Genomic DNA, 12,126 nt, shown 5'->3' with positions numbered 1-12,126 from the left:
TCCGATCCCTTGGTGGGGAAGATTCCCCTGGAGAAAGAAATGACAACTCACTCCAGTATTCTTGCCTGAAAAATCCCATGGACAGAGAAGCCTGGCATGCTACAGTCCATGGGGTCGGAAAGAATCAGGCATGACTAAGTGACTAACATGCTTTACTTGATAGACAGTTTATCCTGTGTCACACGAGTACAACTCTCAAAAATAAATAAGTCAGTGTTGATGCGATTGTTTTATAATTTCTCTTCCAGATCAGAATAGTTTCTATAGCGGTCTGTGGATCATATCTCATTCTCTTTTCCTGTGGTTAGAAATAGAGTGGAAAATATGGTAGTATAAAAATTATAATCTTGTGTAACACCAGACATTCTCCTAAATCAAAAATATTCCTCTTGCTGGTTTCATCTTGGGTCACATTAGGAAGTCTTCCCAGGTCCACATGGCTCATGTCCTTTATATTTCAGGGGCTGCTGACATTCCAGGATGTGACCATAGATTTCACTCAAGAAGAGTGGGAATGCCTGGACCTCAACCAGCGGGAATTGTACAGGGACGTGATGTTAGAGAACTACGGGAATCTGGCCTGCTTGGGTGAGGATAACTTGCTTCCAGAATCCCTTATGTATCCTCAGGGTGTTGGCTCATTCATTCTAGAATGTCTCCTGGAATTTTCTGCTTTGTCCAGTAGAGGTTTAGATCCCTGCTTTCCAGGGGAAACTAACCTTCTTTCTTGATGTAACCTGCCTCCTTGTTGTTCAGTCGCTAAGTCATGTCCAACTCTTTGCGATCCCGTGGAATGCAGCAAGCCAGGCTTCCCTAGCCTTCTTTAACTCCCAGAGTTTGCTCAAATTCATATCCTCTGAGTCACTACTTCTCTTCATTCATCTCATCTTCTGCCACTCCCTTCTCCTGCCCTCAATCTTTCCCAGCATCAGGGTCTTTTCCAATGAATTGGCTCTTCGCATCAGGTGACCAAAGTATCGGAGCTTCAGCATCAGTCTTTCCAATGAATATTCAGGGTTGATTTCTTTAGGATTTAGTGGTGTGGTCTCCTTGCTGACTAAGGGACTCTCAAGAGTCTTCTCCAGCACCACAGTTTGAAGGCATGAATTCTTTGATGCTCAGCCTTCTTCTTCTTCTTTTTTTTTTTTACAAACAAAAATAAGTTTATTTACAAAAAATACAATAATTACAAAGAGTATAAATTAAGATGATTTCTCCTCTTCCTGTGGCAAAAAGTAATAGCCTTTACCTTCAGATGAGGGTTTCTGTTATATAATGTACACTCTGATCGGCTGCTCTTGTTTATGCTTTTCTAAATAACTGCAGGAAGCCTACTAATGATAGGTACATGGGTCATTTCCCTCAAATCTTATTTCCAGTACTATGCACAAGTCCAACACAATTGAAACAGAACAATGTAAGACAGCATTAAACTGAAAAAGCTTTACCTCAACAGTGAAGTGTGATTTTTCTTTAAGTGTTAACCTAGTGGTTTAGAACTGAAACCTAATTTTTGGCTTTAAAAAGAAAAGTCCACTATGATTTTTAATGGGCAGAACAATTCCACAGCCAACATCACCTGGCTATCTTTCCACATTTACCAGTTAAGAAACAGATTTCTATAGTATTCAATTCTGTGTGCTTGTCATCTTACGGTTTCTAATCAGAGTCACTGCTGCTGCTTGAGGAGTCCGTTGACATAACCTCTACATCGTCCTCGTTTTCTTTGTTGTGCCCTGGAGGTTCCAACAGAAAGTCATGACTGTGGTTTGGTAGCAGCATGTTTATCGCCATGTCATTTGACTGCCAGGGATACTGCGGAGCAAGGACATCTGGCAGTCTGCCCGCTGCAAGTGCGTCCCCTGGGAGATGACCATTTACTCCATTAGTGGAAGGATTGTTCATCTGACCCAGTAATCCACTTCTCATCTCCAAATCAGTTGGGTATGGTCTCCGTGGGTCCCCTGGGACCCAGGTCAGTGGGGCACACACAGCATTACTTGCACTAATCCTATGTGCATACTTAATTATTTCTTCAGAGGAAATAGCACCTTTTCTTGCTTTTTCTATTGACTTGAGTTTTTCTTTGGCTTGGTAAAGAGCTGATGCCAGTATCTGTTCTGCTTCCTTTAGCTGTTTTTGTAGTTGCTGAATATCACTGTCTCTCTTTTCTACTTCTTTTTCTAAAACTTGCATTTCATGATGGATTTTTTCCTGATTAAGTGCCAATTTCATTAGCTCCTGAAATTCCCCATCTCTGTGAATTAACAACTCCAGGACCTGGTTCTCCTCTCCAGACTGTAGCAACTTTTGGTTTTTTGAAACTGCCAGCATTTCTATAAGTTCTCTCGACAAGACCTCCAGATCTTCCAGCGCTGACAGCAGCCGCTCTCCTGTGCTGTTACCACCGGCAGCTCCCAAGTAGCCGCCCTGGCGCTCCTTCTCCTTCTCGCCATTGGACGCCGCCGCCATGCTGCCCACAGACAAGCATGCACATACCTCTGGTGCTCAGCCTTCTTTATGTTCCAAATATCACATCTATACATGACTTGAAAAATCCATAGCTTTGACTATACGGACCTTTGTTGGCAAAGTGATGTCTCTGCTTTTTAATATGCTGCCTTTGTCATAGCTTTTCTTTCAAAGGGCAAGCATCTTTTATTTTTTTATTTATGGCAAGCATCTTTTAATTTCATGGCTGCAGTCACCATGAAGTTACACTGCAGTAATTTTGCAACCCCCGCCTCCTCCCAACATTAAATCTGTCACTGTTTCCACTTTCCCCCTATCTATTTGCCACGACGTGATGAGACTGGATGCCATGATCTTAGTTTTCTGAATGTTGAGTTTTAAGCCAGCTTTTTCACTCTCCTCTTTCACCCCCATCAAGAGCCTTTTTAGTTCCTCTTCAATTTCTGCCATTAGAGTGAAATCATCTGTATATCTGAGGTTGTTGATGTCTCTCCTGGTAATCTTGATTCCAGGTTGTGATTAATCCAGCCCAGCATTTCGCATGATGTACTCTGCATAGAAATTAAATAAGCAGAGTGGCCATGTACAGCTTTGATGTACTCCTTTCCCAATCTGCAACCAGTGAACTGTTCCATGTACGATTCTAACTGTTGCTTCTTGACCTGTATATTCTTCATTCTAGGTTCGTAGTAATTCTTTAAGTTCTGTGGTATCAAATAGTGCCACTCTCCTCTTAAAACCAGAATTCCACTACCTGCTTTTGCCTTAGTAGTACTTGAGCATAATATCAGAATCTGATTCTGATGCATTTGTCTTTTAAAGATGCTTCCAATAAACTATTTGGTGAAATCATTTTTTTAATGCTATTTTAACTTTCTACCTTGACTTTTCTCTCACCTGAACACATATTGGATTGGAAATTGATGAATATCTGAGAAAACACATATTCCTTTTTCTGATGAACAGGTCTTGTGGTCTCTAAACCAGACCTGGTCACGTATCTGGAGCAAATGAAGGATCCCTGGGATGCAAGGAGAATGGAGACAGCCATATACCCAGGTATGTGTCTATGGATGAAGCAGATAACTCGGGTGAGAGGGACAAGCATTGGGGAGGAAGTCATACTTTGTTGTGTGGTTTGAGAAGATCTGCTTCAGTGGAAATGATTTTGGATTAGGCTAGGTTTATTTCTGTCACTGTCATAGAGCATCATCTCCTGACCCAGTCCTTATTCTTTATATCATTTGTGTATTTTTCTCCAGTGATTAATTTTCACATTCACAGTTAGAACCAAAATACTTGTCTTGGCCTGGAACAACCTGCATGACCTGATAATGCGTCCATTTTGGGGAGGTTTTAGAAAATCTGTGCATATTTTTGAGTAACTATATTAAGCCCTTTTAAAAGAGCTGATTCTGTCCCTAGTCAGAAGTGTGTGGGTGGAGCTGTGAAAACATTGCCAAACTGCTAGGAATACTGGGGACAGATGTTTTTTGTTTTCTACCATATAATTTCAAGTGCACTGGAAACTACACATATGACCTTAGAAATTTCATATGCAAATTCTTTCTTCACTGCATTGTGACACCCATGCTTTCCAGGAAACAAACTCACTCAGAAGGACAATGCAGATAGTGGAGTGCAGCTTATTACACCGGCAGGCCCAAGGCAGAGTCTCCTCTTAGCCAAGGGCCCCGACCAGCATTTGTGAAAATCTTTTTTACCCCATGTGTCCGTTTCCAAACCCACCACCCAAATCCCTTGATGCTTACAAAGGAAGGGTAAATACAATCACAGTAACCCCATCATTCACGTGTTATGGTTTCAAACAGTTAATAATCAATAAACCCGAGGTAACATTCCAACCAGTTAATAACTGATAAGCCTGTGCTTTCATTCTGATAGATAGTGTCCGGAGGCAGGGGTGATTAGTGTCTGTTTTCTCTTAGGTGATGAGGAACCTGGATATGATCTTCAAGGTTCCCCTGTCCGGAGGGGGTCTTATCCTTCCATTGTCTTTCCCACAGGCACTAAGCAGAGAGTTCAGAGTCCACTGTAGAGGTGGCCGAGCACGATCAGCACAGACAGGCCTGAGATGGAGTCCAGGTCCTATGAATTTCTTCTTCATTCCCCCCTCTTGATGCTCTTAACTCATATTATGAGCATAATTCATAGGGACATATTTGCAACCTGGCTCTCCAACTGCCAATTAGGGAGAATGACATCAACCTTCGGGTTACAAAGTTCATACTACTTTGTACAATTCAGGGTCCACAAAGCAGAACTATCAAGGCAACTCTAACAGTGGTAAATATAGTTTTCCACCAATCGATTTTCACCCAAGATAGGACCGAAGTCCAGAAAGGAATGCTCTCATTTGACATTGCTTTTACCTGGTTTTTCATGTCATCTAAAGTAGTTGATACATTGTCAGATAAGTCAGGAATGTATACATAACATTCATCATTAATTATAGCACAGGTGTCTCCTTGAGAAGCTGTGAGTATGTCCAAAGATATTTTATTATGAATTAGTGCTTTTCTCATTTAGACTTGATCTTCATTTAAGGCTTGGATGGCTTCTGTTCTATCTAGGAGGGCCTGTTTGTGAAATTAGTCAAGGCCTCTGCTTTAATCATAATATATTTGTTGTCCCTACAGAGGGTACGAAAAAGGCAGCAATATACTCATACCATTGAAACACAGATCATGTCCACCTAGCATGTAAATAAGGTAGATTTACTGGGGCTTGGTGTAGGCTAGGCTTTTGCTACACTGGCATTTTTATCAAATGTAACCCCATCACACTAGTCTATTGACTGTAGGTCTTACACCAAGAGAGCAAGGAGAGGTTATGATTGACAAGAGAGAGGAAAGTCTCTTTGTCATCCCAGAAAAGAGCAGACTCGTTTAAAATCTGCTTGGCAGAGAGGTGACACCCACCAAGGAAGTCCATCCTTCACAGACAGAGGCCTAATCCTACATACCCAGAAGTTGTAGGTGTTGTGGAAGTCCGCGTAGGAATGTCCCCATGAGGTGAAAACGTTGTCCTGAGTTGAGACAGAAGTCAAATTCAAAATCACGTTGATGAAGATAAGCATCAGGAGTTGATTGTGCGGCTTCATCCTGAAGGGGTTCGTCCGGGATCTTCTTTTCCTCCTTCTTAAGGATGGTCTTAGTCCCTCGAGGGTCAGTAGGGTCCCTCTGTGCAGTCCACTCAGCGTTTTCTGGCTCTGCGTGGTATGCTCGCCTCACCCTCGTATGATGGATCAAGGGACAATACCTGCAACTTTAACTGCCGTAGGGGTAGTTAGAATAACATAAGGGCCCTTTCACCAAGGGGCTAGCAAATCATCTTTCCAATCTTTGACCCATACTTGGTCACCAAGTGTAAACTCATGAATCTGTTCCCCAAGGGGGAACGGCACCCTTTCTTGTACAAACTTAGTTACCCGATTTATTACCTTACCCAGTTCCATCTGCTGTGAAATCCTATGCCCCTTACCTGAGGCAAATTTGTTGATGTTAGAAAACGCCGCGGGAAGAAAGAGCCACCTCTAAGGACCAGTGGTGAAGGCCTTTATTGGGCGGTCGCTCTCGGGCAGAACTCCCGGGGAGGGGCGGGTGAGTGAGGAGACAAAGGGAGTCTGCGAGGAAGGAGAGGTGGGGAGAGGTTTTATATCAAGGCCAGGCGTCCAGGTCAGGTCCTTCTATATAAGGAAGAAAGCGCGGGCTACAGCGGCGGTGGGTGTCCAAGGGCTCTGTGTCCGTTCCTGGTAGTACCAGGCTGCAGGGGGGGGGGGGGGGGTCGGTCCCCGGAAGTTTAGCCAGCCTCCGGAACCTGTCTGCGGCACTTTTTCAGGGCAGGACTCAACACACCCGACCTTTCATCCCGGCCTTTTTGCTATAGGACAAGGGGCGCCGGTTCTCTCTGGCTTCTTCCTGCTGAACGGGGGCGGCGAGGGGTAGGGTGTGGCCGGGATGGCAGGGAGCGTCTGCCGCTAATTTTGTCACGGAATGTTTGTTGGAAGCCCTTGGTACTGCTGTCGCAACACCATCAGCTGGACCGTGTTGAGCCGTTGTTTGATAAAGGCCAAGAGCCTATTTAAGAGACAGGGCCCGAAAGTTAAGAGCAACAAGAGGATTATAAGTGGTCCCATTAAGGTCGAGAGCAGGGTGGACAGCCAGGGGGAGTTTTGGAACCATGATCCGAACCAACCTTGCTGGGCTTCTCGTTCCCTCTTTCTGCGCTCTAGTCTTTCTCTTACCTTGGCCATGGATTCTCTTACTACCCCTGTATGGTCTGCGTAAAAGCAACACTCTTCCTTGAGGGCTGCACAGAGGCCCCCTTGTTGTAAAAAGATCAGGTCTAGGCCTCGTCTGTTTTGTAACACCACTTCTGACAAAGAGGTTAGGGATTTTTTTAAGGCCATCATAGACTTTTTTATTCGTGCAATGTCTTCATCAATGGCGACTCTCAGGGTGATCAGGCCCTGATGTTGCGTGGTGAGGGAAGCAATGCCCGTACCCGTTCCGGCTGCCCCCAGGGCGAACAGCGTTGCTAGGGTAATAGCCGTAACGGGCTCCCTCTTATGCCTAGGAGCTGGGGTGTCTCGGTCCCAAAAGTTGTAGAGGACCTCTTCTGGGTGGTATGTAATTTTGGGTACTACCACTACCATGACACAGAATTTCCTGCTCAGGTCAAAGACAGCCAAATGGAGACAGGGCGTCAGCCCAGTCTGTGAGCATACCCACCACCCCCCGATTTCGGGTATGACATATGTCTTATTGATGAAACTGGTGTCATTGTCAGTCTGGGCGCATAGGGTTTGTTTATCCGTAGGAATCGTGCCTAAGCAGGTCCCCGAACCCCATACTTTTTTTGTGGTAAGGCCCACCTTGCGATCTCCCCAAGAACACTGCGGTGGGTTGGAGAGAGAGGATAAGTTGTAGGTGGCATTTAAGCCCACAGCCTCGTAGTAAGGTGGGTGTGAGGTGTAACAAAGCCAGCAGGATTGGGTTGCATTAGGATTGGAGTGGTTGAGGGCCCCGTAGGTTTCTTTGATCAAGTCCCACAGGGGTTCTTGGGTTTCCAGTGGGTCTGTTCGGGTTAGCTGAAGAGAGGGGGTAGGGGCAGGTGAGGTCACAACCTTCGTGGCATCTGTCCCTTGTGGTGAGGGGCTGGGGGGTGAAATAACTTGGTTGGGCCCCACAGCAGGGGTCTGGGCGGGCTGCAGGACTTGCTGGACATATAACGTTGCGCTATTGCTTCCCGTGCCATAGGTATCATATATCACTACCCCCCAGGACAGCCCGGAAATCCATCTATTTTCAGTCCGTCCCTGCTGTGTAAATGATAACCGGACCTGGTCGCTACATTGCCCTTGGTTGGAGGGTTGCCCCTGCCAACCTGATTTCGGGAGAGGGCCCGTGAAGGACATATTGATCAGATCTGGCTTGGTCACCGACCACTTCCAGTACCCATCGTTGGAAGTGACACAGCCCCAGGATTTACAGTAGCGGCTCACCATTCCCCCACAGGTCTTTATGTTTCTCTGCTGGTGTCCCGGGCAGGCATAAAACCCGAGGGACCTGACCCTACACTTGGAGTATCCTGATTGTTCGATTAACTTTGTAAGGTTAAAGTATAGGTCCGGCCACCACTTATCTTTTGGTTGGGTGGCTGTGGTCTGGTTTAGCTCTTCGTAGGTCTCTCCATTTTTTAAGATCCAGGTGACTTGAAAAGGCTGGTGGGGGTTTTGGTTGGTGTGCCCCCCTTTTTGCAGGACCCCCAATACCCCCAGAGTAACCCAGAGCAGAGAGCCCCGCATTGTTTTGAGGTAGGGGTGAAGGGGTATGGCGGACAACCAGCCTTGTGAGTCTCGTATGGATGGAGTTGGTAACCAGGTCAGGGTGTCCCAAGGGAATAGCACCCCAGGAGTAGGAAGCAGATGGCTAGATATGTGAGGGCCAGGGACAGTCGAAGAGTGGAGGACCAATTGCGGGGGGCCGCGGCCGCTAATCCAATGGCAAAAATTATGGCCAGAGTTGTGACTGTTAGCAGCCACAGCGGGTGATGCCAGGTCAGCATCGGATATCGGGAGGTGGTCTCTCAATTATTTTGGGATCGACGACAGAGGGGTTCGGGTGATAGTCAGTTTGGTCGGCCCCGTGAGGGTGGAGCGGTAGGAGTAATTGGGAGGAGGGGCCTGGGCTGCGGCCACCCCTGTCTCCGGGAGACCCGGGGGAGCTCGTTTGAGCCGGGTTAGGTGATACCAGGGCTCGTGTCCCAGAAGTTTGGCTGCCGTGGGGGTGGTGAGGATTACAGTATGGGGCCCCGTCCAGCGAGGTTGTAGCGGGCGGGGATTTAAGGCTTTTAGCAGTACCTGATCTCCCGGGGCCAGAGGCTGAGCCGACCCTTCGTCGTCCGTCGGTTGTGGCAGGACCCGGTCTGCGTGTTCTCTCAGCAAGGATCGTAAGAGGGAGAAGAGGGGGAGGTATCCCGCGAGTGGGGGAGCCTCTCCCTCTGGGAGGTGAGTCAGGAGGTAGGGCCTGCCGTAGAGCAGTTCAAAAGGGGTCAAACCTGTTTTGGAGTGTGGTGTGGTGCGAATGCGAGTGAGCGCCAGAGGGAGGAGGTCGACCCAAGACAGCCGCAGTTCTGAGGCGAGCTTGGTCAGGTGCGTCTTGATGATGCCGTTCACCCGCTCTACCTTGCCTGACGATTGGGGCCGATAGGGAATGTGGAGATGCCAGTCTATGCCCAGGGCCGTAGCCACCTGCTGGGAGATTTGTGAGATGAATGCAGGCCCATTGTCAGACTGGAGAGAGTTTGGCAACCCAAATCTGGGAATGAGATGGGTCGTCAAGACCTCTGCCACCGCCGCTGCCGTCTCTCGGGCCGTGGGGAAGGCCTCGACCCATCCTGAAAAGGTGTCTACTAAGACCAGCAGATAGCGGTAGGTTCGATGTCTGGGCATGTGGGTGAAGTCTATCTGCCAATCCTGCCCGGGCATATGTCCCCTTAGCTGGTGAGTCTCTTGTGGGGGTCGGAGTCCTCCTTGAGGAGAAGTGGAAGCACATGTTAGGCAGGAGCGGTGGACAGCATATATGGTCTGTCTGAGATGTAGGGGAGAAAAGACAGGGCTGAGAAAGGAAAAGAGAGCCCTTGGTCCGATGTGGAGGGTATTGTGGATTTGGGATATTATGGCCTTAGCCTGGCGCTCGGGAAGCACCGGTTTATTATGGAGTAATATCCATCCCGACGGGTGTCTCCGAGACCCTTCCTGTGCCAGCAAGGCTCTGGCTTCTTTGCTGGAATAATCTGGGTTGAGGGTGGATCTCAAAGCCAGCAAGGGCTCGGGGGCTTGTTGTAAGGTGATTTGTCGAGCCACTTGGTCTGCCATATTATTACCCAGAGCGACAGCATCTTGAGTATTTCGGTGTCCCTTGCAGTGTATGATAGCGACCTCTTTGGGCAGGGATAAGGCATCTAACAGTCGAGTAATGTGGGGGGCATTACAGATGGGGGATCCTTTAGTGGTCAGGAAGCCCCGCTCTTTCCAGATTGCCGCGTGAGAATGGGCAATCAAGAAGGCATATTTGGAGTCTGTGTAAATATTGGCCCTTTTTCCTTTTGCTAGATGTAAGGCTCTAGTTAGGGCTGTTAGTTCAGCTTTCTGAGAGGTCGTCCCGGCTGGCAGGGGCTGAGCCTCCAGGACTTCTCGGGTGGTTACCACAGCATAAGCCGCCCTTCGGTTCCCGTCGGGATCTCTCTTTGAGCTCCCATCGACGAACAAAGTTAGCTCTGGATCTGGTAGAGGTTCAGAAAACAGGTTGTGAGGTGGTTGCATAAGGGACTCAAGGACCTCTGGGCATGAGTGGGCTGGGGGGTTTGAGGAAAGGGGGAGGGAGGGCAATGAGGAAAGCGGGTTTAATTGTGGAGAGCGACCCACGGAAACTTGCGGATTGTCCAAAAATACCAGGTGAAACTGCTGGAGCCTGGATTCGCTGAGGTCAGATAGAAATCTAGAGGCTAGAAGATCACCAAGGCGATGAGGTGAGAAGATGGTCAGGGGCTGACCATGAATCAGCTTTTTAGCATCAGCGTACAATGTTGTCGCTGCTGCTAGTGCCCGCAGGCAGGGGAACCATCCCCTGGCTGTGGGGTCAAGTTGTTTGGATATGTAAGCAATAGGCAGCAGTTCAGGGCCAATCGGCTGCACCAAGGCTCCAAAGGCTATCCCTCCCTTTTCATCAGTGTATAAATGGTGGGGATAGTTGGGATTGGGAAAAAAGAGAGGGGGTGCAGCCAATAGGGTTGAGCGTAAAGCGTGGAAGGCCTGAGCCACTTCGGTGGGGGAAGACAGCGGTCCCGTGGGAGTCTCTTTAGCGGCGGCATATAGGGGTTTGGCCAGAGTGGCGTAATTTGGGACCCAGTGTCGGAAGAATCCCGTCAGTCCCAAGAAGGACAATATCTGGTCTCCGTTGGCCGGAGGGCAGAGGGACCTGAGGAGGCTACACCGATCTGCTGTCAGGGCCTTAGTGGTAGGGGTGATTTGGAGGCCTAGATAGACAACAGAAGTCTGAGTCAGTTGAGCTTTGGATTGTGAGGCTCTGTAGCCCTGAGAACCGAGGAAATTAAGAAGAGTCGCAGAATGTCGTCGGGAGGTCTCTTCTGAGGGGCTGCAGAGGAGCAAGTCGTCTACGTATTGGAGAAGGGTGCTAGGACGGAGCGAGCATTTGGCCAAGTCCCGGGACAGAGCCTTCCCAAAGTAATGGGGACTGTCTCTGAACCCCTGAGGGAGTACGGTCCATGTGAGTTGTGTGGTCAGCTGGGTGTCGGGGTCAGTCCAGGTGAAAGCAAAGAGGAATTGGCAGTCGGGGTGCAGTGGGATGGTAAAAAAGGCATCTTTGAGGTCAATAACGGTGAAGTGAGAGGTTTCGGGAGGTATGGAAGAAAGGAGGGTGTAGGGGTTAGGAACAAGTGGATGGGCAGGGACCACCGCCGCATTGATCAGGCGGAGATCCTGCACTAGCCGGTAGTCTCCTGAAGCCTTTCGAACAGGGAGGATGGGCGTGTTACAGGGGGAGGTCGTGGGGATCAGGAGACCCTGTCCCATGAGGCGGTCGATGATGGGCTTTAGCCCCCTGAGGTTATGGGTAGACAGAGGAAACTGGGGCCGGGCTGGGAAACAGGTGGGGTCTCTTAGCCGGATGAGGACTGGAGGGTGGTGCCGGGCCACCACCGGGACTCGGGTGTCCCAGACCTCAGGATTAACAGAAGAGGTTGGAGGGTCAACAAGTAGCATCAGGAAGGCCCCTGACGTGGGAGCCGATTCTGGAGTTAGGTGAAGAGTGGCCTTTAGCTTAGCGAGAATATCTCTCCCCAAGAGAGGAGTAGGGCAGGAGGGGATGACCAGAAAGGAATGGGTAAATAGGCAGGAATCTAATTGACAGGATAGTGGTTGGGTCTGGAGCGGACACGAGGGTTGGCCGTCAATGCCCATAACCGAAACCTGGGAAGGACGTAAAGTGCCCCCGAAAGAGGGAAGGACCGAATAGGTAGCCCCCGTATCAACTAGAAAGTTGATAGACTTACCCGCTACCTGGAGAGTTACCCTGGGCTCGGCTTGGGTTATCGGGGTTCCCGAGTCTG

At 48.7% G+C, this 12,126-nt stretch overlaps 1 protein-coding gene and 1 pseudogene across 1 annotated transcript; both read right to left on the bottom strand.

The window, feature by feature from the left end:
- Positions 1-1,659: 1,659 nt before the first annotated feature.
- On the bottom strand, positions 1,660-2,472 carry LOC136161607 (mediator of RNA polymerase II transcription subunit 4 pseudogene; annotated as a pseudogene).
- A 3,572-nt stretch (positions 2,473-6,044) lies between these two features.
- LOC136161575 (protein NYNRIN-like) lies at positions 6,045-11,210 on the bottom strand. The gene is made up of 2 exons (XM_065926562.1): positions 8,858-11,210; positions 6,045-6,572 (listed from the first exon to the last, which is right to left on the bottom strand). Exons 1-2 carry the CDS (start codon positions 10,319-10,321, stop codon positions 6,342-6,344), a joined length of 1,695 nt encoding a protein of 564 aa, XP_065782634.1. The 5' UTR covers positions 10,322-11,210; the 3' UTR covers positions 6,045-6,341.
- Between the last annotated feature and the right edge of the window lie 916 nt (positions 11,211-12,126).

This window comes from Muntiacus reevesi, chromosome 2 (genome assembly GCF_963930625.1).
Source record: "Muntiacus reevesi chromosome 2, mMunRee1.1, whole genome shotgun sequence".
Classification (NCBI taxonomy): domain Eukaryota; kingdom Metazoa; phylum Chordata; class Mammalia; order Artiodactyla; family Cervidae; genus Muntiacus; species Muntiacus reevesi.
This window is presented reverse-complemented; position numbering and strand designations above follow the sequence as displayed.

Coding starts and splice junctions, on each gene's coding strand:
- LOC136161575 (XM_065926562.1), bottom strand. CDS start 10,321: ATGCAACCACCTCACAACCTGTTTTCTGAACCTCTACCAGATCCAGAG. Junction 6,573..8,857: donor CTCTGGCCCCGGGAGATCAG/GTACTGCTAAAA, acceptor TCTCTTAAATAG/GCTCTTGGCCTTTATCAAAC.